Here is a 27758-nt window from a genome sequence, read left to right on the forward strand (position 1 = left end):
ACACTTACCACACAACTGAGGCACCACGTCTGTACCAGCAAGCTTCAGGCCATCCAACACCAACATGGACAGCACTGACTCCATACACACACACCAACACTTACCACACAACTGAGGCACCACGTCTGTACCAGCAAACTTCAGGCCATCCAACACCAACATGGACAGCACTGACTCCATACACACACACCAACACTCACCACACAACTGAGGCACCACATCTCTACCAGCAAATTTCAGGCCATCCAACACCAACATGGACAGCACTGACTCCATACACACACACCAACACTTACCACACAACTGAGGTACCACATCTGTACCAGCAAGCTTCAGGCCATCCAACACCAACATGGACAGCACTGACTCCATACACACACACCAACACTTACCACACAACTGAGGCACCACGTCTGTACCAGCAAGCTTCAGGCCATCCAACACCAACATGGACAGCACTGACTCCATACACACACACCAACACTTACCACACAACTGAGGCACCACGTCTGTACCAGCAAGCTTCGGGCCATCCAACACCAACATGGACAGCACTAACTCCATACACACACATCAACACTTACCACACAACTGAGGCACCACGTCTGTACCAGCAAGCTTGAGGCCATCCAACACCAACATGGACAGCACTGACTCCGCAGATAGACATCCCCCACATATTTCAACAATCCTTGCAGCAGAAATCTTGGCCTTCCTCAGGTTGAGGTAAGTAAGGCAAGGGAGAGAACTGATGTTCAGCTTCTGAGGCAGACTATCTGAGCTGTTCAATCCATAGGAAAACCTCTGTATAGAACTGTGACCAGATGAATCTGGAAAATATGATTTTAGGTTTGGTTTGGTTTGTTGTTTAATGCCGCTCTCAGTAATATTCCCGCTTTCTGTAAATAATCGAGTCTGGACCAGATAATCCAGTGATTGACATCATGAGCATCGATCCACGCAATTGGGATCGCACTTAACTAGGGGTGTGGCGTCACACAGACATTGTAAAACTCAGATGATGGCCTGTTTTTAAAATAAAGTCATCTTTTATAAGTGAGATGTTTTACAGTTGTTCTTGTGATTAGCAAGAAAACTACAAATGTTTCTTAAGAATGCAAAAACCTATAAAACAGGAATATATCATTTCTGTATGTAGAAAAATAATTCCTTAAACCAGGTACCGTATTCAACGTAATAAGCGCCCAGGGCGCTCTCAAAATTACAAATAGTCGGCTCTTATTAGAATATTATTTTGGTAGAAAAAACAGAGTTGAAAGATGAATTTCCTGGTTTATGCTGACAGCCTGAAATGTTTATGTACGACAGATATATTTTTCCAGAATTTAATTGCCCATAATTAAGGATGCATATTACACACGATTGCGTATATGTGTACATTGATCAATAGGATGGGGTGCTAATTGGGATTGTTCACTATCTAATATGTTAGCAATTATCGCCATAGGCACTTATTAGAGCGGGGCGCTTATTACGTCATATACGGTAGGTCTTTTCTTCAAATGTCCTACATTCAGTGAAAGCTGATAGTTCATGCATAAGACTCACCTGAAGTCATACTGATAATGTGTTCCACACAATCTGGTGAAAGTGATTGGTTGTTGGTGACATCAAGGTCCGTGATGTGGAGTTGTCTCCCTTTTGACCACTCTCTGAGTACTGAGAATAGTGAGTTGGCGACGTTGCTGGAGTGTAGACTAAGAACTTGCAGTGCTGGGGATACAGATGAAGGATCTGGCTGCTCCGGCAGATCTGAAGACATGACAGCTTTGGATGAGGCAAGGGAAAACAACCACTCGTCACAAGGCTGGAACAAGTCAGAGTAGGTACCCTGCACTGGTGTCATAAGTGGCCAAGTCAGAGGTGCCCCTCATAACTTCTGCTGTCACCAAAATGTCCCGTTTATTTTTAAGTAAATGGACCATACTCTGCATTCAACTAAGGTCTTTCAAAAACAAATTCAAAACCTGAATTTTTATCAAATAAGGTATCAAATCTGAGTTTGAAACCTCTGTAATGAAATTCTCCTGATTTGATACTGACCTTGTACGGAGACAGCTTGGTCAGTGACTCTCGCATCGTTGAGGTGGAGATTCCTCACTTTTCCCTGATTACACGCAGATGCGATGAACCTCGCCACAAGCCTGAGACTGCCAAACTATCATGATACAAATATGGTGTTAGAAATTGGCACTAGTCCTGTAGTCCTTACCAAACTGCCCAATAGTAAAGGTATCCTAAGGACTAGTGGACAAAAACTTTTAGTTTCTAACCCGGAAGTGTGGTGTTGCAAAGATAGTTAAACACTGTGTGGTTTTTGCTTAACCTTGCACTCAACAATATTCCAACTTTAGGACGATGCCTGTAAATAATTGAGTCATGTCCAGGCAATCCAGTGATTGACATTGTAAGCAATGATCCATGCTGGTGGGGTATGTTGACACGCTATGAACCAAGTCACTGAGCCTGACCACCCGATCCACAACGGGAACAATGAGGGATTCAGGGGAGGGTCACCAAAACTTATGACAGTCTCTAGGGGAGGGTCATAAAAAATAATACAGTAATCTATGGTCATAATGAACTCAAAGGGACCACTAATATTAGTTTGTTGTTATCATAGTTATAAGCATGTATACAGCAGATATACTGCAAATAGACGGGACACCCCAAAAATTCTTTATATTCATCATTTCATCATAAGCGTGTTCGTTATGAACAGTTGTTTGTTTGTTGTATAACGCCGCACTCAGCAATATTCCAGCCATATGACAGCGGTCTGTAAATAATCTAGTCTGTCTGTTTGTTTGTTGTTTAACGCCGCACTCAGCAATATTCCAGTTATATGACGGCGGTCTGTAAATAATCGAGTCTGGACCAGACAATCCAGTGATTAATATCATAAGCATCGATTCACGCTATTGGGATCAATGACATGCATCAACCAAGTCAGCAAATCTGACCACCCAATCCCGTTAGTCGCCTCTTACAACAGTTTACTGAATACATATTTGGTGAGGGTCACGAATAAATGTACAGGGACATGGGGAGGATCTTCCAAAAACACAACAACTGAGCTCCAGATAAGCTGCGTATCTGCGTAAAATACGCATCAGAAATGCATAAATACGCAGGAAAATAAAATCCAATCGTATCAAATACGCAACAAACATTACAGATAAGCTACAAAAATAAAACTTGTGCGAATCATCAAAATATGGTGAAGTAACCCTGCATATTCCATTAGCCAATCAGCAACTTATTTTGAAATTATAAACGGACATTCCGTCAACTCCATGATGACAGTTACGTCACGATCATTTGCAATCACACTTTCTTGTGGAAGTATCGTGTTATTTTTTAGTCTTATAAAGCACTCAAACCCACACAACACCATTTTGCAGGGACTGGATGAATAGTGTTTTTAAATATTTAACTTAAATACCCACATGTGTAAAAACTAGTGAGTAACAGAAATTTGAATACTCAGATAGAATTACTGCTACCCAATGATTTTAAAATGCATGGGTAAAATACCCACAACACCAAAAGCTTATCTGGAGCTCTGCAACAAGCATCAAAGGGTCATTATTTTCAGAACATTAGTGCATAAAAAATCTCTAAAGCAGTGTCCTTTATGTGTGCAAGAAACCTACGATCATGGATTAACATCCAGATTTGCCCTGATTATCTTTCTAGGTTTGTAAGCACCATACTCCTGCTCGTGAGTTTCTCCAAAGTGGTAAATTCCTAAGACAGGCTTCAATTTGGATTTTCATATAAGACTGAAAGGTACACATGCATTATACTGGACACCTATCCGCCATGTTTGTTTGATGCTACTAATAAAGCGGCACGCAACAGCATCACTACATTTGAAAAATGGGCGTGGTAGTTTGTTGTTAAACGCCGCACTCAGCAATATTCCAGCTATATGACGGTGGTCTGTAAATAATCGAGTCTGGACCAGACAATCCAGCGACTGACATCATGAGCATTCATCCTCGCAATTGGGATCGATGACATGCATCAACCAAGTCAGCGAGCCTGACCACCCAATCACATAAGTCGACTTTTACAACAAGCATAGTCACCTTTTACGGCAAGCATGGGTTGCTGAAGACCAATTTTACCCCAGAATCTTCATAGGTCACATTTGAAAAATGAGGAGATAAAGCCCAAAATGAGCAGAAAAAATAACCCTGTTTGCATTTGTATGGTTTAATATGATTTGTTTGTTTGCTTATTGTTTAACGCCGCATTCGGCAATATTCAAGCTCGATGACGGTGGTCTGATAATAATTGAGTCTAGACCAGACAATCCAGTGATCTTTAGCAGTGTCCTTTATGTGTGCAAGAAACCTAGGATCATGGATTAACGCCCCGATTTGCCCTGATTATCTTTCTAGGTTTGTAAGCACCATACTCCTGCTCGTGAGTTTCTCCAAAGTGGTAAATTCCTAAGACAGGCTTCAATTTGGATTTTCATATAAGACTGAAAGGTACACATGCATTATACTGGACACCTATCCGCCATGTTTGTTTGATGCTACTAATAAAGCGGCACGCAACAGCGTCACTACATTTGACAAATGGGCGTGGGTGGTTTGTTGTTAAACGCCGCACTCAGCAATATTCCAGCTATATGACGGCGGTCTGTAAATAATCATGTCTGTGCCAGAAAGTCAAGTGATTGATTTGATGAGCATCGATCAACGCAGTTGGGATACGATGACATGCATCAACCAACTCAGTGAGCCTGACCACCCGATCCCGCTAGTCGCCTCTTACGACAAGCATAGTCGCCTTTTACAGCAAGCATGGGTTGCTGAAGACCTATTCTACCCCGGATCTTCACGGGTCTTAATATGATTAAACCTTGAAATTGAATATCAAAACTATGCATAAATGTCGAAATCATCAACATCAAAAGAGAACTTGAAAATAGAAGTTCCATAATGGTGGGAGACAACCTCATCAGTGACATCCGTCAGAGCCACATTTCAGCGAACACTTTGTATTTTGTATTTACTTTGGTAACTAAACATTACACTTACTTTCTAAAGTATTTAACTCAAGACAATGAGTGGGGGCCAAGCCCACAAAACACCCTGTTATTTTAGCGAGGTGACAAAAATGGCATCTGATAGAAAACCATTAATGGGGAATGAGCTCGTGCACATCCCTTACCAAAATGGAGGGAGGTGTCCGGTATTCTTGCTGACTGAAACATTGTTCAAAGTTGCATAAAACCCAACTCATTCACTCACTCACTCACTCACTCACTCACTCACTCACCCACCCAAACACCCACTCACTCACTCACTCACTCACCCACCCACCCACCCAAACACCCACTCACTCACTCACTCACTCACTCACATACACCCACCCACCCACCCACCCAGCCACTCACTCACTCACTCACTCACTCACATACACCCACTCACTCACTCACTCACTCACTCACTGGGGATAGACCCAAGAAACCTACTCAGAGTTCGAACCTAAGGGAAGCAACTCTGCACAGTGACTTGTGGCACCTTACACGACAGGGCCATCTGTGCCCCGATAATGAAATGAGAACACTTGGCTTTGAGAAATCAGTGGGAACAGCTATACTACCTCGTTGCCATTGAGATTAATTTCAGTGAGACTGGTGTTGTGCGACATGGCATCACACAGAAGAGACAGGCTGGCAGGGTTCATCTCGCAGCTGCTGAGTGAGACACAGGTGAGACAACAGAATGGCTTCTGAAATGAGACAGTTGTTATGAGACATGGCATCACACAGAAGAGACAGGCTGGCAGGGTTCATCTCGCAGCTGCTGAGTGAGACACAGGTGAGACAACAGAATGGCTTCTGAAATGAGACAGTTGTTATGAGACATGGCATCACACAGAAGAGACAGGCTGGCAGGGTTCATCTCGCAGCTCCTGAGTGAGACACAGGTGAGACAACAGAATGGCTTCTGAAATGAGACAGTTGTTATGAGACATGGCATCAGACAGAAGAGACAGGCTGGCAGGGTTCATCTCGCAGCTGCTGAGTGAGTCAGACCTGTAATATTACATACTGGCAGACAGATTATATATGCCTGACCTCACAGATGTTGCCATGTGTCAAAATTCGGATTTTTAGAAGATTTCAGAAAGATGATTTGCTTTGAAGTGAAGACAGTACACGCAGCATTGAATTGGAAATAGTACGTTTTCCCAAGGTAGTTTAAAAAACACCCAACAACCCATTTCAGCTCTACTCCAGCAGTCCAGCTGTGCTTGATGATGGTAGCTGAAAGCGTGTGAGGCTGCCTGTCAGCCATACAAACATGTCTGATAACTAGAAAAACAATCTCACATTTTTTCCATTAATATTTTTACATTACCAGTGGACCAAAAGGTCCTTATCAAAACGCTTCCCTTCATCAGGTCAAATGGTGTTCAAAGTTGCTTCAAGTTGATTACATTTATATAGCAATGTGGGAGAATGCTGTGCCAAGACTGGCCCCTACCTTGATCCAGTGAGAGAATGCTGTGCCCAGACTGGCCCCTACCTTGATCCAGTCAGAGAATGCTGTGCCGAGACTGCCCCTACCTTGATCCAGTGGGAGAATGCTGTGCCAAGACTGGCCTTACCTTGATCCAGTGAAAGAATGCTGTGCCAAGACTGGCCCCTACCTTGATCCAGTGAGAGAATGCTGTGCGGAGACTGGCCCCTACCTTGATCCAGTGAGAGAATGCTGTGCCCAGACTGGCCCCTAGCTTGAACCAGTGAGAGAATGCTGTGCCGATACTGGCCCCTACCTTGATCCAGTGAGAGAATGGTGTGCCAAGACTGGCCCCTACCTTGAACCAGTGGAAGAATGCTGTGCCGAGACTGGCCCCTACCTTGATCCAGTGAGACAATGCTGTGCCGAGACTGGCCCCTACCTTGATCCAGTGTGAGAATGCTGTGCCGAGACTGCCCCTACCTTGATCCAGTGGGACAATGCTGTGCCGAGACTGGCCCCTACCTTGATCCAGTGAGAGAATGCTGTGCCAAGACTGGCCCGGTCGGACAGCCCATTGCTGCTTAGATCTATGTTGGTCAGCGTGGTGTTGTCCACCAGGACGTCCAGCAGCACCTTCATGTTGGTGGAGCCAATGCTCTTCGCCCTGGGAGCAGCAAAACTAGGTCTTAAAGGGAGACTCTGCTTGGGATAATTGGCACTCCTTGCAAAGGACAAGGTTCCACTTACACAAAGCAATCTCAGCGCTGAGATGATTGTAAGTCTATGTTAAAGTATGGGATTTAAACAATGGTCTTAGAGCTATGGTCACTTTGTGCAAGTGGGTAAGGTATAAAAGCAATTTCATTAAAATCAAATCTAAGATCTCACTCCCGCTAAAGAAAGATCTGAGGACATCCCATTACAGGTCACGTCAGAACAACTTTCGCGAAACTTTGATAGACCACTGAAATGACTAACAAGAAGTCGACATCAGCCAAACAGAAAGCAGCTTTCTCAAGATTTACGGCACTCGTTTCATCCTGGTGACTTCCATTTCAGACTACGCTTGAAAAATATGTTGACACAGTTCTCGATTAAAATTTTGAAAACTGAACAAACAAACATTCCGGAATGTCTAATATATGGTTGAGATTGTATGGCAGTGCTTCCCACATACTGTGCAACGTCTCCACCGTTCAAATGTTTATCCCACGGAAATGAGAGATAGACGGTAATTTTGACGGAATCAGTCATACGGGCCGATACTGTCATTTGGAATACCCCGTGTTAACATTTTCGAGCTTGCATGATCAGAAACACATTCCGACTGTCACTTTCATGATCTGGTAAGTGACGCTTTGAAAGGTCGTTCTTACGTGACACTCGTTGATAAAAGTGGAAAAATTCCTCGGCAAGCCTTGGAGTTTTTCCATTTTTATCAACTCTTGTTGATATATTTGATATCAAAAGACACTCGGGTGAGATTCTCTATTTCCATTTAATTCCACATTGTCCAATATTTCCATATTTCAATATTATATTTAACTTTAATATTTGACATTTCCATGGGACCGAATCCTACCTACCAACCTTTGAATTAAGTCATTCAAAACCTACTGTGCTTTGAAACAATTGTATTATGTAGGCCCACTTGGCTAATGTGCTGCAATTCTCTGTGCAGAGTTGTGTCCCTTGGGCATGCCTGCAACATTTGCTCATGGGTTCAAATCCCGGTTCGCCCTGATTATATTTTTAGGTTTCTCAGCACTATACCCGTGCCCCTGTGTTTCAGTGGTAAACGTCTGAGACCTGCATCACATCAGGCTTTTGCTCCCACATTAATCTGGCATGCTGGATATAACTTACTCACAATTAAAAAGATTGAATAAGCAAAAACATACCTCAGTGTTTGTAGAGTGGAGTTGGACTTGAGAGCTGGTCCGACACAGCGAGAAAAGTAATCCTTTCCCAGATTGTTACTGGAGACGTCCAGGTACACTAGAGACGTATTGTGAGCCACCAGTCTCCCTACACACTCCTGGAGGTGGCAGGATACAGTCAGTGATTAAAACTCTTAAAGCTAAATATTCATATTGTACAAATCAAAAAGAAAACATTCCCATTCCATAATTTTCTTATTGTGGATGAGTGAGTGAGTGAGTGAGTTGGGTTTTACGCCGCTTTTAACAGTTTTCCAGTTATATCACGGCGTGTCAGCTTAATGTGGGAGGAAAGCCCAAAGTGATGCAGGTTTACCCATGAGCACGGGTATGGTGCTGACAAAACCTAGAAACATAATCAGGGCGAACCAGGATTCGAACCCACAATCATAGGTTTCTGGCGTGCCCAAGGGACACAACTCTGCACAGCGAATCACGGTGCCTTAGACAACTGGGCCACCTGTGCCCCCTGGGTGTCCAAAAGATTTGTGGCACCATCTCGTCTACAGCAAATGTTACAATCTGTATTAGTCTCCTGCTGTGAGATTGCTGGAATATTGCTGAAAGCAGCGTTAAACAATACCATATTCGACATAATAAGAGCCCAGGGCGCTCTCAAAATTAGAAAAGGAGGGCACTTATTATAATGCAAGTTTGGTTAAAAGTACAGAACTGAAAGGTCGTAACATTTTGTGGTTTGGCAACGCAGAAAACAATCTGTATCCGAATTTTACCCCCTTAGACATCCATGTCTCTTACAAAAATACTATGTGCATGCTAAGCAAATATGGCCGTAGGCATTTATTAGAGTGGGGCGCTAATTACATCGAATACAGTACTTACTTACTATAATGTGTAACCTAGTGCCAGGGCTCGATTTAAGGATTTTAGTTAACTTTCACCAGGATTATTTAAACATGTAAGCAAGGCACCACTAATTCCAAGCATGTGCTTAGTACCTGCTGCAGATTTGTTTTTTTTGTTTAACGCCGCACTCAGCACTATTCCAGCTATATGACGGTGGTCTGTAAATAATCGAGTATGGCCCAGAAAATCAAGTGATTGATTTGATGAGCATCGATCAACGCAGTTGGGATATGCTGACATGCATCAACAAAGTCAGCGAGCCTGACTACCCGATCTTGTTAGTCGCTTCTTCTGACAAGCATAGTCGCCTTTTATGGCAAGTATGGGTTACTGAAGACCTATTCTTGCCAGGTCTTGACTGGTCTATTGCTGCAAATACTCACAGCACTGTCTGTGTCACATCTGTTGTCTGCGAGGTTGAGGCTGATGACTGAAGTGTTGGAACACATTGCCAAACAAACGCTCCGGAAACCTTGGGGGCCAAGATTATTGCCAGAGAGGTCCAATACCTGCAAAAGTGAGAGAGTGAGTGAGTGGGTGGGTGGGTGGGTGGGTGGTTGGGTGCGTGAGTGAGTGAGTGAATGAGTGAGTGAGTGAGTGAAAAAGTGAGTGAGTGAGTGAGTGAGTGAGTGAGAGAGAGAGAGAGAGCGTGAGAGAGAGAGAGAGAGAGAGAGAGAGAGAGAGAGAGGGAGAGAGAGAGAGAGAGAGAATAAAATGAGAATAAAAACATGGACTTTGGAATTGTTTAATGCCCATCACAAGCTGTGGTCTCAACTCAACTGTCTATCAAGTGTTCATTTCTTGAGTACAATATATGTCTAAGGTCTACAGCATATGTCTAACTGTCTAACATATGTCTAGTACCCTTGTCTACCGCCTGAAAATAGAACAGACTTCAGAACGATGGGTGATTTGGCAAATTAGGATCTACTGAACTCCATAACTGCATTTCCCGTTTTAATACATATTTCTGGCCATGAAAGTCTTTTGTTATAGAGGCCACACGTTTTTTACTTGCTTTACAGATCGGCCAACTGTAAATTTTGTTTAAATGGAACATGTTTGTTCTCTTTTTTTATCCCACTGATAAGCTGACAGCATATTGCACCCAAAACATATTTGTTAAACAAGGACCCACTGAAGTTTACACATATTAAACATGGGAATCCAAATAAAGTTTGTTGTTTTTCCTGAAATTGATAGGATGCATAGATGAACGACAGTATTCCCAAAGTTTGCATTGCTTAAACCAACGGCTGTGTTGAAAGCTCTTCTCCCACGTTAAACCATTTATAATTTTTCATACAAGCAGCCCTGTAGATGATCAGAAAACTAAAAAACTTATTTTTTAGTTGTTTTAGTTTCATCACCTACCAACAGGTGTTTTCCCGTAAAAAAAATCTGTAAAGCAAGTTAAAAAAAATGTGAGGCCTCACTAGTTACAGGAGTGTTTGGTCCATGCAAGTCATACCCAGTGAGATCACTGTCAACAAATTCATGATTTTCCAATCTCCTTAAAATCAGATTTTGGTTCTCGCTGAACAAAGATCTGAGGACATCCCATTACGGTCACGTCAGATCGACCTTACGCGAACTCTGACCGACCAATGGAATTACTGACAAGAAGTCGACATTAGTCAATCAGAAGGCAGCTTTCTCGTGCTTTACGGCACCAATTTCAAATTGGCGACTACGCTTCGAAACATAGTTTGACAAATTCTCGCTTCAAAATTTGAAACCTTAAAAGAACATTCTCTAATGGCTAAAATATGGTCTAGAATGTATAGATTCAGTCGTTAAGCCCGTAACTATCGTTCGGAATACCCCGTTTTAAAGTTTTCGAGGCTGCATGATTAGAAATCGACTGTCACTTTCATGATCTTGAAAGCGTTGCTCTGATTGGTCGGATGAAAGCTCCTTCTGACGTGACCCCTAATGGGATGTCCTCAGATCTTTGTTTAGTGGTAGCGAGAACTAAGATCTGATTTTAATGAGATTGATGATTTTCATACATACCTGTAAATTTTGAAGTTTCTTCACCAAGTGAAACACGGAATGTGTTGAGGGCAAAGCATTGTGCAGCTGTAACCGTGTGACATTCTTATCTACTGCATTCATAACACTGTCTGGAGTCAACAACAAACAACAACATTGCAACGTTGCATCAAACTGTCGCTGTGATTCAGGCTCCAGGGGGAGATAACTCTCATTTGCCTCACTCTCAATTTTCTTAGCTTCTAGAGTTGTCTTTCCCTGGGAAGCACCCTGAATAGGTGTCTTTCTTGGTGAACTTGACATAGCTAGATTTCCTTCAAGCTGTTGTTTTTCTTCTGCTGTTGTTTTTTTAGGAACTGCATGTTCCTTTTCTTGTGTTTTTATTTCTGATGTGGGTTCTGGCGTAGGTGTATTGGCATTGGAAGTTTTATTTTGAGCTGCAAAGGAAAATGTAACAACACAGTGATAGCCATAAATGATGTGAAGATGTACTGAGATACAGATCAGTTCATTTGTCATCCAACTGCCTCCATCGTCTAGTGATAGAGTGGAAGGTCCGAGGCTCGATACCCGGCCAAGTCAAACCAAAACATGTTAAAACATGGTACTTGTTGTTACCCTGCCTGGCTCTGGGCATCAACAGGCTTAACAAGGACTGGCCGGCTTGGATTCAGTATCCTGTGTTTCATGTTAAACTGCAGCATGCTATCTCAGTGGGTTAGCACTATAAAATCAGCATCAGTCCGGACTAGTACAAGCAGCCACACCCACATGTACATGCACGTCGCTATATAAGTGCAATAATCTTGGATACGACGTTAAGCCCAATTTCACCAGACAATCAAGTGATTGACATCATGAGCATCAATCTACACAATTATGATAAGATGACATGCATCTACCAAGTCAGCGAGCCTGACCACCCAATCCTGTTAGTTGCCTCTTACTACAAGTGTAGTCTCCTAGCTCTTACTAGACTAACATCAAGTTTCTGAAATGAGCATATTTTACAGAAAAACAGTTGTTAAATCTTCTTAATAAAATATAATAAACAGGAGCCCAGAGACTCTTCATTTTCAGAAACTGCAGTAATCTAGACTTGCTCACTTTTATAGACTTGCAAGGTCTGTATTGGATATATTTGTTTCTGGCTCAGCATGAGAGACTAGTCTTTCAAAAAGTATGTGTTGCTGAATACCAATTCTAATCTGGATCTTCACTGGTGTCTTTTTTCTCAGATTGGCTCGCCTACTAAGCAGTGATCTAAACCTAACCTTGCCCTGTAGGAGGTACTTGTTTACTTGGTGATGTTTGCAACGTTTGGTGGCTATTGTGCAGTTGACTATGTTGTTCTTGATCTGCCTTCACATCCATCTTCCCCAGGTCTTCTTCCTTCTTCTCCAGCTCTTTTCCCTTCTTCTTGCCTTCTCCCTTCTTCCCCAGGTCTTCTTCCTTCTTCTCCAGCTCCTTTCCCTTCTTCCCGCCTTCTCCCTTCTTCCCCAGGTCTTCTTCCTTCTTCTCCAGCTCCTTTCCCTTCTTCCTGCCTTCTCCCTTCTTCCCCAGGTCTTCTCCAGGGCTTGATGTACTGTTCCCACACCCCATCAGGGATGCTCACTGAGGGACATATAAGAAGACTTAATTTTCAACATATTATGGATTCTGCTGACCTGGAAAAAATGAAAAGTGAAAATTTTATATCAGAAAAAAGCCATTTTTTAATATCTTTTTGGTATATTTATATACTTTTGTTTCCTTTTGCATATACATTTCCAGTTACAACACAATTGAACAAAACAAGCTGTTTTTATCATGTATATGAAATGGACAAAGTGAAACAATTACAAAAATAAATGACAGGCAGAACAGAATTTGTAAAAACAATCAAGTCTTGATCTTGTTGCAGTTTCTTGTTATAAAATCACAGGGCACATGGCAAAATTATCACATTGTACAGATATAATTTTTAAGAATGAAATCGTGAAGAAATAAAAACGTCTGGCCTGAAAATATTTTTTTAAGATTGCAACTTGTCAATCATGTGTGTATGCCACAGTCTGATTAAAAATGATTTAATGATCGGACATGAAGGCAATACATAGACAGTCCCAACATTGCAAAACAAAAGGTATTCTACATAAACAAAGCGGAATATATAATCATGGCAAATGTGGGAATCAAAACACATGATCACTGGTTCCTAGCACAACTAGGGTGTGTAACTCTGCACAACAAACTGTGGCACCTTGCTCAAGTGTGCCACACATTTGATTTTTTTGCACTTTTTCAAACTTTTCAAAAGATTTATTTAAAGTACAACTCCTATTTGTCAAATCCATAGTACTAGTTTCTAGTAGGTCAGACTGAGAGAGGATTTTGCTGTTTTGGATAATGGATAATCATGTGTAGTTTTTTTTTTAAAAACATTTGCGTTTGCGCCTGTGGCATTTCATCACAAGGAAAGAAACATGTGAATACACAACTGATAGTCCTGGTAATATTTTGCGAACTTTCCGAACTCACATTGAAGGTATTGGCTGAACGTATATTTTCATTGTATCGCAAACAAGTTTTGTCTAGTGCTATATCAACTGATCAGCTGCTTGGTTCGCTTATCAACCGAAATGTATCTACCAAAAGGAAGATATGCCCGCAAAGGCAGTGCTAGGTTAACTACATTCTTGCGTTTTAACGAAACAGCTTATTAAAATGCCTAAAATCACGAATGTCAATAAGAAAACACCGAACTCAACAGATCAATTGCCTTTAAATGTCTTTGTTTACGTTTGACTAGCAACAAGAGACGCCATTTTGGTTCATGTATAATTTGAGAGTTACCCCCCTTGTCTTGTTGACAACCAAGCTCCTTCCCAGCGCGTAACACCTTCGTTACACTCTCGGTAATAGAGAGCTCCGCGAACGGGCTATCATTCTTGCCGGGTTGGAAACCGATTATTTTAAATTTGTTTGTTTGTTGTTGTTTGTGTATTTTGTTGTTGTTTTTGTTGTTTTGTTTTGCTTTGTTGTGTGTGTGTGTGTGTGTGTGTGTGTGTGTGTGTGTGTGTGTGTGTGTGTGTGTGTGCCGATGTCAATGAGTGGGTTAAATTGTAAGCCACATCGGCAATATTTCAGCCATATTGTGACTATCAAAGGTTAAACATCATAAATACTTAGAATGATACATATAAAAAATTTCCAGCACAGGACATTAAAATAACTAGACTTATCACAGAAAATTACTTAAAACTGGTATGGAAGCATTAAATGGATGTTACGATACATAACAATACATTATAAAAACAGGCTATATTGGTCTCCAAAAACTGAAGGTAGATCACCACACTGGGGACCATGGGGGCTTACGGTACTTTAGGTTCCTGCATGGACCCCAGCCGGATTTACATCATCCCTTCAGTTGTTGGCGATTATGAACACATTTATTAAAATGTTATAAAAAACCATAATAGGCCTTATTAAAACAACATATATTCTACGATTAAAGGGTTTTCAAAGAATAAATCTAATTTGAATGACGTGGCCTCACATACCCTCTCCAGGGGACAATCTTTTTACACTACTTCAACCCCCTCCGAGGATACAGCCACTAACAATCTTAGTTATCACATTTATGCTGCCAATTATAACCCAAAAAAAACAAAAAAAACTATATTATATACTCAATACATTAATCAAAATTTATGGAACAATTCAATTTCTTTTAAAAAAAACAATTAGTGAGTGAGTTGGGTTTAGCGCCGCTTTTAACAGTATTCCAGTCATATCACGGCGTGTCAGCTTAATGTGGGAGGAAAGCCCGAAGTGATGCAGTTCTCAGACGTTTACCACTTCGGTGAAACCCACGAGCACGGGTATGGTGCTGACAAACCTAGAAACATAATGGGGCGAACCGGGATTCGAACCCACAATTATAGGTTTCTGGCGTGCCCAAGGGACGCAACTCTGCACAGCGAATGGCGGCGCCTTAGACGACTGGGCCTCCCGTGACCCCACCCCCCAGATTTGTTGGGTGCTGCTTTTTCAGCAGCATCGGCCATTGTGTTACCAGTGATTCCAACATGGCTGGCTAACCAACAAAAGACGATGTCGTATTGGCCAGTGGCAAGATCATTATATAATTCAATAATTTTGAGTAAATGTGGATGTTTTAGAGTCGGAAAATATAATGAACTGGTTATATTTTGATTGTTTATTTATATATTCCAATGCTGGGAAGATTGCCTTTGACTCGGCCCTAGTACTGGAACAGTTATCTTGATGATGTTGTTTTTGATCCAATGACGTTGGCGCTGGCAACTGCGTCACCATCCTTGGATCCATCTGTAAATATAGATTTATAAGTATCATAAGTGTGTCTTGATTGATTATATTCTTGTTGATAAATAAGTTGATTTGTTTCAGATTTTTTAAGTTTAGTTAATGACAGGTCAACCTCTGTCTGTACCAATTGCCATGGGGGAGAAGACAAACAATGAGTTGGAGCTATATTTTGAAGATTGATATAGGCAGCAGAAATGGCAGGTTTGATTCTTATTCCATGGCGGAATAAGGCATGACTTTTCATGATACATGTCCTCATAGAGAGGATTAAAAACGCAATCATATGCAGGATTAGTTTTGAGTTTTGGAAGAAATTATCCGACGTTTTAGTGATGGATCATCAGCCTCCGCACACAGGCAATGAGTGAGTGAGTGAGTTTGGTTTAACGCTGCTTTTAACAGTATTCCAGTTATATCACGGCGTGTCAGCTTAATGTGGGAGGAAAGCCCGAAGTGATGCAGGTCTCAGACGTTTACCACTTCGGTGAAACCCACGAGCACGGGTATGGTGCTGACAAACCTAGAAACATAATCGGGGCGAACCGGGATTCGAACCCACAATCATAGATTTCTGGTGTGCCCAAGGGACGCAACTCTGCACAGCGAATCACGGCGTCTTAGACGACTGGGCCTCCCGTGCCCCCTCCCAGGCAATGATGATGGATACTGTCTAATACTTTAAGATTACTTTTACAGGCTCCACCATAGATGATGGAGCCACTGTCCAGTTTAGAGCGGATAAGTGCCCTGTATAGTTGAAGGAGGGTTTTGTGATCCCCGCCCCAGTTTGCCTTAGTAAAATTCCATCTTGATGATGGAGGGATATCAAATGGTGTAAGAGATTGTAAAATGGTAGGGGAAATGGTCACTTCCACAGAGGTCATCATGGACTGACCATTAGAGCCTGAAGATCAGACTGTCGGAGAGAGTACGATGGTAAACACAAAATCAAAACAACCTTTAATGTTACACGTACTGCAACAGCCTGAAGAGGGGTATCGAGAGGAGCAGGGGTGCGGAGGATGCCCTGCCTCACCAAAACAGAAGATCCTCCAGTTGCTTTATCCCCTGGAGGGGAAAAGCAATGGTAAGAATTGTACTGTCTTAAATCAAAATTATCTTGGTTTTGAGGAAGGTAACTTGAAGATAAAATGCAGATGGCTTGAAATCTTGAATTAATAGCTGAAGATCATTAAAATTGTTCCGAAGTTCTCTACAATTCCATTGTATTAAATTGGCTGAGCAACTCATGGAGGCTCAATTGGAGATCGCGAGCGGGAGGAAGGTCCTCAACGCTGTAACCATCATGAGGTTCAAAGATGTTATGAACCTCCAGAGGAACATTCAATGACAAAGGCTCCTCAACATGTTTTAAGGGCCCTTGCTTCCTTTCGTCATAGTTCGTAAGATGTTTATTAGTTTTCATTTCAGGTACACAGTCAGGTACACAGTCTGGTTGAATGGCAGGTTCTGGCAAAGGTGCAGGTTCTGCCAAAGGTACAGCTTCTGACAGAGGTTCAGTTTGTGAAGCTCATAATAGGAGAAGTGCAGATGTCAGCATCTATTTGAATTTTCTGATCAGTTGATCAGTTCTGATCTGTTTGACAGCTATTACCAGCCTTGATAGGAGAAGAGGAGATTGCAGAAATATGTTTTATTTAATTTATGAAAGTTATCCACGCCAGAGAATAATCTTCATGCAAAATGTAATACATGTAAATGGATCGACACTTGACTGATCTCTGAATTCAGAAAACAGTACGTGTTATAACATGTAGCTGTTACAGCCGCAGTCGTTATGTGTCACGTGACTATGTAATGCGTTTGTAACACAAAATCAGTACCATAGTCCATACGGCCTGATATACCTAATACACTCCTGATACTTCTGATACATTTCTGAGTTGCGTCCCTTGGGCACACCAGAAACCTATGGTTGTAGGTTCGAATCCCGGTTCGCCTCGATTTCTAGGTTTGTCAGCACCATACGCCTGCTCGTGGAAAACATATGGTCTGCCCAAACGACAGAATGCATCGAACATTTGTCCTGGAAAGACGGACTGTCTAACTGACAGGATGCCCCAACTCCTGTTTAATGGAAAGATGGTCTGCCCAAACGACAGAATGCATCGAACATTTGTTGCGTGTGTAACGGCGCGCGACGTTGTTCTTCCTGTCTACGGATGGTTTCTGTTGATCAGGTTCGATTACGATTAACAGTACAAGATTTAATTTATGAACATCTCACATCTTTTACAATTAAAAAAATGACGATTTGACAATAGTTTTTTAGCTGGTTTACGGTAAACCGTACAACCCATTCAGGATGTCCAAAAACAGAAAGAGGGGCGGTGGGGTAGCCTAATGGTTAAAGCGTTCGCTCGTGACGCCGAAGACCCGGGTTCGATTCCCCACATGGGTACAATGTGTGACGCCCATTTCTGATGCCCCCCGACGTGATATTGTTGGAATATTGCTTAAAGCGGCGTAAAACCATACTCACTCACTCACTAAAACAGAAAGAAAAACACTAATAAGTACATTTGATTAAGCCGCTGTCGAATAGATGAAATATTGCTGAGTGCCGCAAACAAATAAACAAACAAAATGAAACGTTTGATTTAAAGTATAAAATAACACGTAACTTGGTATGAAACGTTTGACCCGACGTTTGACTGACGCTAAACATGCATGGATGGGTTGTCACTCTTGATGAGATGTGTCATATCAGGTTGTATTTAGGCTAAGAAATACCGGACCGCCTCCGTGGTCTAGTGGTGGAGCGTCCGCCCGGAGAGCGGAAGGTCTGGGGTTCGATCTCGGCCGCGTCATACCAAAAGACGTTAATAGATGGTACTTGTTGTTACCCTGTCTGGCGCTCGGCATAAAGGGGCTAAAACAAGGACTGGTCGGCTCGGAGTCAGTACACTGTGTCTGAGTGGGGTATTCATGTTAAACTGCGGCATGGTATCTCACTATAAATCGGCATCAGTCCGAACTAGTACAAGCAGCCACACACGCGTGCATGCGTGCACGTCGCTATATAAGTGCAATAATCTTGGACGGGACGTTAAACCCCATTTCACCTCACCTAAGAAATACTGTGTTCTCTTATTCTTCAAACACATCTGCCCAGTAAGGGTACTTTTCAAACACACTAAATCTTCTTGAGATGGCAATCAATTCATTTGGTACGTCTTTTTGGGGTTCTGTCAGAATTTTTATATATATATACTCATCAGCGTAAGTTACTTTGTTCGCCTTCACTATTTAATATTCATTGTGATATAAAAGATAGCTTCGCGAAAAATCGCAAAGAATAATGAAGAATGAAGCGTGGTTATTTCACGATAAAACATTGTTCTATCATGACGTCATGTCTTGAGATTTGAACATGCGCTCGCAACTTGATGACGTCGTAAATTGGACGATGTTATTTCTGAGAGAGTAGTCTCTAGAGTGAGTTGTTCCCAAAAGATGAAGCTGGACAATCATATGAACGATAACCAAACGATTGCATCCAAAAGTGGGAGAGATATGACGATCGAGTGTGTCGTCGATGTCCCTGTGTTGACAGAAGAGTGTGTCGTCGATGTCCCTGTGTTGACAGAGGAGTGTGTCGTCATTGATGTCCCTGTGTTGATTGAAGGGTGTGTCGTCGTCGATGTCCCTGTGTTGACAGAAGAGTGTGTCGTCGTCGGTGTCCCTGTGTTGACAGAAGAGTGTGTCGTCGTCGATGTCTCTGTGTTGACAGAAGAGTGAGTCGTCGTCGATGTCTCTGTGTTGACAGAAGAGTGAGTCGTCGTCGATGTCCCTGTGTTGACAGAAGAGTGTGTCGTCGATGTCTCTGTGTTGACAGAAGAATGTGTCGTCGTCGATGTCCCTGTGTTGACAGAGGAGTGTGTCGTCGTCGATGTCCCTGTGTTGACAGAAGAGTGTGTCGTCGTCGATGTCCCTGTGTTGACAGAAGGGTCTGTCGTCATTGATGTCCCTGTGTTGATTGAAGGGTGTGTCGTCGTCGATGTCCCTGTGTTGACAGAAGAGTGTGTCGTCGTCGGTGTCCCTGTGTTGACAGAAGAGTGTGTCGTCGTCGATGTCTCTGTGTTGACAGAAGAGTGTGTCGTCGTCGATGTCTCTGTGTTGACAGAAGAGTGTGTCGTCGTCGATGTCCCTGTGTTGACAGAAGAGTGTGTCGTCGATGTCCCTGTGTTGACAGAAAAGTGTGTCGTCGTCGATGTCTCTGTGTTGACAGAAGAGTGTGTCGTCGATGTCCCTGTGTTGACAGAAGAGTGTGTCGTCGATGTCCCTGTGTTGACAAAGGAGTGTGTCGTCGTCGATGTCCCTGTGTTGACAGAAGGGTGTGTCGTCGTCGATGTCTCTGTGTTGACAGAAGAGTGTGTCGTCGATGTCCCTGTGTTGACAGAGGAGTGTGTCGTCGTCGATGTCCCTGTGTTGACTTGAAGAATGTCTCGTCGTCGATTTGATGGTTTGGTTGGTTGCTATGTTGTTTTATGTTGCACTGCAATATTCCAGCTACATGACGGCGGTCTGACAAAAATCGAGTCTGGACCAGACATCCAGTGATTGACATCATGAGCATCGATCCACGCAATTGGGATCGATGACATGTTTGGCAAAATCGACATGACGCCAGTTACCCTACGCTGTAGATAGTTAATGGGTAATGACACATTTACAAAACAAAGATTCTTTCACTAATGCTTCTAATATCAATCCCCGTGGGATTGTTATAACGCCCTCTCCCAATACGTGCTGAGACCTTTGTTACATTTCAGAGTTACTGCGACCACATACATCTCTTCTATTCTATCATATTTCACTGTTGCTGGCGAGTGGGAGTTTCTCAGATGTGTTTGTCTTGTGAGTTCATCTTCGGAACGATGAAGACGTACAACTCTTGACATCCCGTTGGATCAGTGGGTGTGCTCTGTGCTTTATGGGATCACACAGCTTTCCTAGTCACAAGTGGTAGCATATCCTTTTCCGTGTGTTCACTTTCAGACCGAAGGAGCAGTGTAACATCACAACTGTTTTTGCAATTCATGTTCCAATATGGATCAGTGCAACGGAACATCTTTAACAAGTCATATTCCAATATATGAAGCTGAATCGGTATGTGCGGTCAACACAGTCTCCCTTATTGTGATCATCAGCCTGACACCCTCACTCAGGGGATTCTCTGGAGTTTTGCTGTTGAACGAACAGGTAGCATGGTTGATAGAAGAAGTATCCAGCATGATGTTTCTCTATACCAGGGCCGTGGCACGAGGTAGTTCCTTTCAACAAGCTGCTCAGGTTCTGAGGCAATCAGGTAAATCTGTCAGTTTATGTCTCCTGTTTGCCATCAACGTCAACTTGTATCTGGCTGTCTGCAAGGGAGCATCCTACAAGACTATCGTCACAAGGAGAAGGGTCGTAGTCATCATAATAACAACTTGGATACTGTGCTTCGTTTGGGGATTGATACCTTTGTCCTATGACTTTTTTGTATTGGACTGTGAAGCAGTCATGTTATTACCCAATCCGAACGCTGCAACATCATGGTGGACAGTGGGTTACCTACTTAAAGGCTGTTTGATAATAATAGGAAGTGTAGTGATACTGTTAAAAGTAACTTATCACAGACGAAGGGTGCAACCAGATTACACACTCAGAGCCATCGCTGAAACACAGAAGAAACTCAAATTGATGAGACTGACCTTTGTAATGGTCATGATTCAAGCTACAGTATTCGCATATATGGAACTGTTTTTTTATATTTTAAACTCCAATGAGGCGCAAAGTATTTTACAACCACCGATTCCTGTATTATTTGTGCTGGACAAAATCTATGGTTGTTTCCGATTGTGTTTCTACCTGTCTGTGTACAAACCGATGTGGGAGACCACAAAAAAACTCCTGTCCTGTAGGAGGGGGAACTCATCAACGGATGACGTCAGTTCAAGGTGCAGGGGACAAACCAGAAAACGTGACAACGTCAGTCAATCCATAGAGAACACACCCAACAACGTGATAACGTCAGCCCAACCAACAGGTAACACATCCAACAACGTGATAACGTCAGTCCAACCAACAGAGAACACACCCAACAACGTGATAACGTCAGCCCAACCAACAGAGAACACACCCAACAACGTGATAACGTCAGCCCAACCAACAGAGAACACACCCAACAACGTGATAACGTCACCCCAACCAACAGAGAACACACCCAACAACGTGATAACGTCAGCCCAACCAACATAGAACACACCCAACAACGTGATAACGTCAGCCGAACCAACAGGGAACACACCCAACAACGTGATAACGTCAGCACAACCAACAGGGAACACAACCAACAACGTGATAACGTCAGCACAACCAACAGAGAACACAACCAACAACGTGATAACGTCAGCCCAACCAACAGGGAACACATCCAACAACGTGATGACGTCAGCCCACCCAACAGGGAACACACCCAACAACGTGATAACGTCAGTCCAATCCACAGAGAACACACCCAACAACGTGATAACGACAGTCCAAACCAACAGAGAACACACCCAACAACGTGATAACGTCAGCACAACCAACAGAGAACACACCCAACAACGTGATAACGTCAGTCCAACCAACAGAGAACACACCCAACAACGTGATAACGACAGCCCAACCAACAGAGAACACATCCAACAACGTGATTAAGTCAGTCCAACAAACAGGGAACACACCAAACAACGTGACAACGTCAGTCAATCCATAGAGAACACACCCAAAAACGTGATAACGTCAGTCACACCAACAGGGAACACATCCAACAACGTGATAACGTCAGTCCAACCAACAGGGAACACATCCAACCACGTGATAACGTCACTCAACCAACAGAGAACACACCCAACAACGTGATAACGTCAGTCCAACCAACAGGGAACACACCCAACAACGTGATAACGTCACCCCAACCAACAGACAACACACCCAACAACGTGATAACGTCAGTCCAATCCACAGAGAAGACACCCAACAACGTGATAACGTCAGTCCAATCCACAGAGAAGACACCCAACAACGTGATAACGTCAACCCAACAAACAGAGAACACAACCAACAACGTGATAACGTCAGCCCAACCAACAGGGAACACACCCAACAACGTGATAACGTCAGTCCAACCAACAGAGAACACACCCAACAACGTGACAACGTCAGTCAAACCAACAGAGCACACACCCAACAACGTGATAACGTCAGTCCAACCAACAGAGAACACATCCAACAACGTGATAACGTCAGCCCAACCAACAGGGAACACACCCAACAACGTGATAACGTCAGTCCAACCAACAGAGAACACACCCAACAACGTGATAACGTCAGTCCAACCAACAGAGAACACACCCAACAACGTGATAACGTCAGTCCAACCAACAGGGAACACACCCAACAACGTGATAACGTCAGCCCAACCAACAGAGAACACATCCAACAACGTGATAACGTCACCCCAATCCACAGAGAACACACCCAACAACGTGATAACGTCAGTCCAACCAACAGAGAACACACCTAACAACGTGATAACGTCACCCCAACCAACAGAGAACACACCCAACAACGTGATAACGTCAGTCCAATCCACAGAGAAGACACCCAACAACGTGATAACGTCAGCCCAACCAACAGGGAACACACCCAACAACGTGATAACGTCACCCTAACCAACAGAGAACACATCCAACAACGTGATAACGTCAGCCCAACAAACAGAGAACACACCCAACAACGTGATAACGTCAGTCCAACGTCAGTCAAGCCAACAGGGAAAACACCCAAGAATGGGAAAACCTCACTGCACGGTGAACACACAAGTACACAAAACATGTAATCCTGTCAACAGCAAGATACGAGACAGCTCAACATCAAGTCAATCAAGGTGCAACGATGAAGGTAGGTCCTAACTAAATATGGACTTGTGCAACCAGCTAAACACATGAGTCACATGTCACAGCAACATCATTGTACCAACAATATTGTTTTTGAGGCATATTGTATGCTGGCTCTCGGAGCAGGCTGGTCGCAATTAAGACAGACATTATCAGACATTGTTGAGTTTAGAATTGCACGGGCATGTGTGCTTGCTGTAACGGGATAAAACCAATTTCTTTCACAAGCTTGGCAGAGCTTTTAGTGCAACAAAGATCGCTTTTCCTCTACCTAGGGGAGATAGTGGAAAACACTGTGACGTGAACAAGGTAACACAGGTGGTGGTCAAGACCATTATGTTAAAACCAGGCGGTGGTGAAAAGTATTGTCATTGAGCATTGCTGACTGCGAGCAGCGTCGAAGATGCACACTGTGTGCGGTGAACATTTTTTTATTTTGGTTGGTTGATTTGTTGTTTTACGCCGCACTCAACAATATTCCAGCTATATGACGGCGGTCTGTAAGTAATCGAGTCTGGACCAGACAATCCAGTGATTGATATCATGAGCATCGATCCACGCAATCGGGATCGACGACATGCTTCAACCAAGTCAGCGAGCCTGACCACCCGATCCCGTTAGTCGCCTCTTACGACAAGCATAGTAGCCTTTTAACGGCAAGCATGGATTGCTGAAGACCTATTCTACCCCGGATCTTCATTTTTGAATGTGAACATAATGGATTGTCAACACTATTGATGGTGACCATTTTTGATGGATGCAGATATCGCGAACTGTCGTCGAATTCCCCTATGTTAATGAGAGACAATATTGCTTTGCAGGTTTGGCAACAATTACTTTGGTCTATGTATAGCTGTTAGTTTAATACCTCTTTATTGCAGTGGTAGCTCTAAGTTTGTGAAAAATAAGTAATTATGCATACATTGTACATTCAGGTGGTTTTGTAGTTAATTCTTAATACAGATGGCACTGACAGATATTTTCAGCTGTTACATACTTACTAGCAATATATTGCATTGTCAGCATTTCAACTGTATTACCATTGAGTTGAACATTGCGTGTGAGCGGATCTTTCAGGGAGATGTTTAAAAAAATAAACGACGAGTAGGAGCTGTTTATCGTACAATAAACGAGTGGTTTATTCTCCCTGCAGTGTTTATTGTTCGATAAATTATGACCACGGGTCGTATTTTTATTACATGAGATATCAACAGAATGTACAGCTTCTTTTAGGATGTGAAGAAAATGAACAAGCTTTAAAATCACCCGTGAAGATCCGGGCCAGAATAAGTCCTAATAACCCATGCTTGCCGTAAAAAGCGACTACGCTTGTCGTAAGAGGCGACTAACGGGATCGGGTGGTCAGGCTCGCTGACTTGTTTGGTGCATGTCATCGTATCCCATTTGCGTAGATCGAGGCCACACTCAGCAATGTTCCAGCTATATGATCCGTTAGTCGCCTCTGACGACAGGCATAGTCGCCTTTTACGGAGAGCATTGGTTGCTGAAGACCTGTTCTACCCCGGATCTTCACGGGTGAATGGTTATTGTATAACCTGAGGCAAACTAATAGGTTTCTAGTATTAGACCAACATATCCCTTAATACGATTGTTTACATAATTGTTGTGTTCATGAAATGTGTTGTAATATTAAGATAATGTATATTAGGGATGCATTTTGAAGGGTGGATGTGTTGTATTTGTGAAATTGTTGCCCTATCCAGACAACGGATATATAACAAGTGTGATTTAGTTAAATAATTGTTTTCTGTTTGTTGTAATGTAATACACGATGTTTGAGTGTTGGATTCTTTGTTTGTTCGTTTGTTTAACGCCGCACACAGCAATATCCCTGATATTTGACGGCGGTCTGTAAATAATCGAGTCTGGACAAGGCAATCCAGTGATTGATATCATGAGCATCGTTCGAGGTAGTTGGGATACAATCACAAGCATCAACGGAGTCTGACCACCCGATCACGTCAGTCGTGGATCGCCTCTTACGACAAGCATGGGTTAATGAAGACCAATTCTAACCCGGATCGTCACGGGGTACGCCCGCTGAATATGGTTTCTCAATTGCAGAAACATATTTTACAGACATACTTTCTTTCATACCATTTCCGCTAGAGACCTCGAATGAAGTATACTCTCGATAATAGAATTTTTATTTGTTGAAACATATTAACATACTCAGTTTTGTTTGTTTGTTGGACGTTTAACGCCGCACTCCAGCTATATGACAGCTGTCTGTAAATAATCGAGTCTGGACCAGACAATCCATTGATTGACATCATAAGCATCGATCTACGCGATAGTAAAGTCGTCTTAGGCGCCGCAATTCACTGTTCAGAGTTACGCCCCTTGGGCACGCCAGAAACCTATGATTGTGGGTTCGAATCCCGGTTCACCCCGATTATGTTTCTAGGTTTGTCAGCACCATACCCGTGCACGTGTGTTTCACCAAAGTGGTAAACGTCTGAGACCTGCATCACTTCAGGCTTTCCACCCAAACCAAGCTGACACGCCGTGGTGTTACTGGATTACTGTTTAAGCGGCGTTTAAACCAACTTGCGTGTCGGCTTCATGTTGGAGATCCGGGTAGAGAATAGAACTTCAGCAACTCATGCTTGCCGTATGATGCGACTAACAGGATCGGGTGGTCAGACTTGGTGACTTGGTTGATGCACACCATCGATCCCTTTTGCGTGGATCGATGCTCATGATGTCAGTCACTGGAATGTCCGGTCCAGACTATTGGCTATTGGTGAGTGCGGCGTTAAAATAAAACACAAAAAACGTGTTGACGTTTATAGCTTTTTGAAACCCACCTGCACAGTTATGGTGCTGACAAACAGGGAAACATAAGCAGGGCAAACCGGGATTCGAACCCACGATGATAGGTTTCTTGTATGGGTTGGGGACGCAGTGCTGTACAGTGAATTGAGATGGCTTACACAACCTGCCCCCTCCCCCCTCCCCCCTCCCCCCTCCCCTCCCCCCTCCCCTCCCTTAAGAGCAGTATTGTCAGCAAATAGATCATTGTCAGGATGTACAGTAACGTGATCGCTAGCTGGGTACATATATTTATAGACCAGGAAGTTTCAATGACTTGTCTTGTTGGAGAAGGTTGTCTCGGTGCAATAGCCAAGCTAGTGTTACAGCAGGTTGGCTGGAGTCCACTACCATTCGATTTGCCGTGTGAATTTTATGGATGGTATTCTCACAGTTACGTGGATAGTGAAGATGTATCGCGGGTTCTGTTGACCAGAAGGTAAGTGCAGTTCACTGGTGACAGTTTCGTGACAGTCTTGGAATGTGAGGTGAGGTGAAATGGGGTTTAACGTCGCGTCCAAGATTATTGCACTTATATAGCGACGTGCATGTACGTGTGTGTGGCTGCTTGTACTAGTCCGGACTGATGCCGATTTATAGTGCTAGCTCACTGAGATACCATGCCGCAGTTTAACATGAATATCCCACTCAGACACAGTATACTGACTCCGAGCCGACCAGTCCTTGTTTTAGCCCCTTAATGCCGAGCGCCAGACAGCAAGTACCATCTTTTAACGTCTTTTGGTATGACGCGGCCGGGGATCGAAACCCGGACCTTCCGCTCTCCGGGCGGACGCTCTACCACTAGACCACGGAGGCGGTCGCTATATAAGTGCAATAATCTTGGACGCGACGTTAAACCCCATTTCACCTCACCTCACCTTGATTATCATGTCAAACCGTGGTTTGTCTGGTCGAGACTAGATTATTTACAAGCCGCCGTGTTATTGCGGGGATATTTCTGACTGTGGTGTTAAACAACAAACATCGCATGCCTCCACGTGAAACTGACACGTTGTCAAATTAATGACACGCTCTTCCCAAATACATCGATGTGAACCTCAACTGGCGTAACCCATAGACAAGAAAAACAACCAACAGAAAACTGTCTGAGCAAGCAGGGTTTTTTTCAGTTTCCATGTCGTATCCGTGGACCCTGATGTAAGCAGCGTATGTTTTACGCAATGTCTTAATTGTTGACACCGGGGATTCGAGTGCTATGCGACGAGTCTTCCCGGTTCCGCCCGAGCAGCTCTGAAAGCGCCATCCTCACGTGGAGCGTATTGTCAGTTCTCAAGTTACTGGTTTTGCAGCTCTCGCAG

At 43.2% G+C, this 27758-nt stretch overlaps 2 protein-coding genes across 4 annotated transcripts in view; one reads left to right on the forward strand and one right to left on the reverse strand.

Moving 5' to 3' along the window:
* The window catches only part of LOC124124954, a 35930-nt gene extending 21798 nt beyond the window's left edge, over positions 1-14132 (reverse strand). The window contains exons 1-10 of the mRNA XM_048380872.1: positions 14065-14132; positions 12589-12928; positions 11336-11751; positions 9703-9828; positions 8414-8550; positions 7035-7176; positions 5647-5775; positions 2065-2179; positions 1570-1773; positions 585-830 (exon numbers count right to left, since the gene is read on the reverse strand). Of these exons, the coding sequence (XP_048236829.1) occupies positions 585-830; positions 1570-1773; positions 2065-2179; positions 5647-5775; positions 7035-7176; positions 8414-8550; positions 9703-9828; positions 11336-11751; positions 12589-12916 (1843 nt within the window). The 5' untranslated portion in view covers positions 12917-12928; positions 14065-14132. The remainder of the gene's footprint in view (positions 1-584; positions 831-1569; positions 1774-2064; positions 2180-5646; positions 5776-7034; positions 7177-8413; positions 8551-9702; positions 9829-11335; positions 11752-12588; positions 12929-14064) is intronic.
* A 12575-nt stretch (positions 14133-26707) lies between these two features.
* LOC124124947 overlaps positions 26708-27758 on the forward strand; it is a 41427-nt gene continuing 40376 nt past the window's right edge. For 2 of the 3 annotated variants that reach the window (XM_046488238.2, XM_046488239.2), the window contains exon 1: positions 26709-26875. The gene's annotated coding sequence lies outside the window, so the exon portion shown is untranslated. Of the gene's footprint in view, positions 26876-27758 lie in introns of all 3 variants that reach the window. The other variant, XM_046488240.2, reaches the window with a different exon arrangement.

Source organism: Haliotis rufescens, unplaced genomic scaffold (assembly GCF_023055435.1).
Source record: "Haliotis rufescens isolate VD_foot unplaced genomic scaffold, xgHalRufe1.0.p SCAF_33, whole genome shotgun sequence".
In the NCBI taxonomy this organism is placed as follows: domain Eukaryota; kingdom Metazoa; phylum Mollusca; class Gastropoda; order Lepetellida; family Haliotidae; genus Haliotis; species Haliotis rufescens.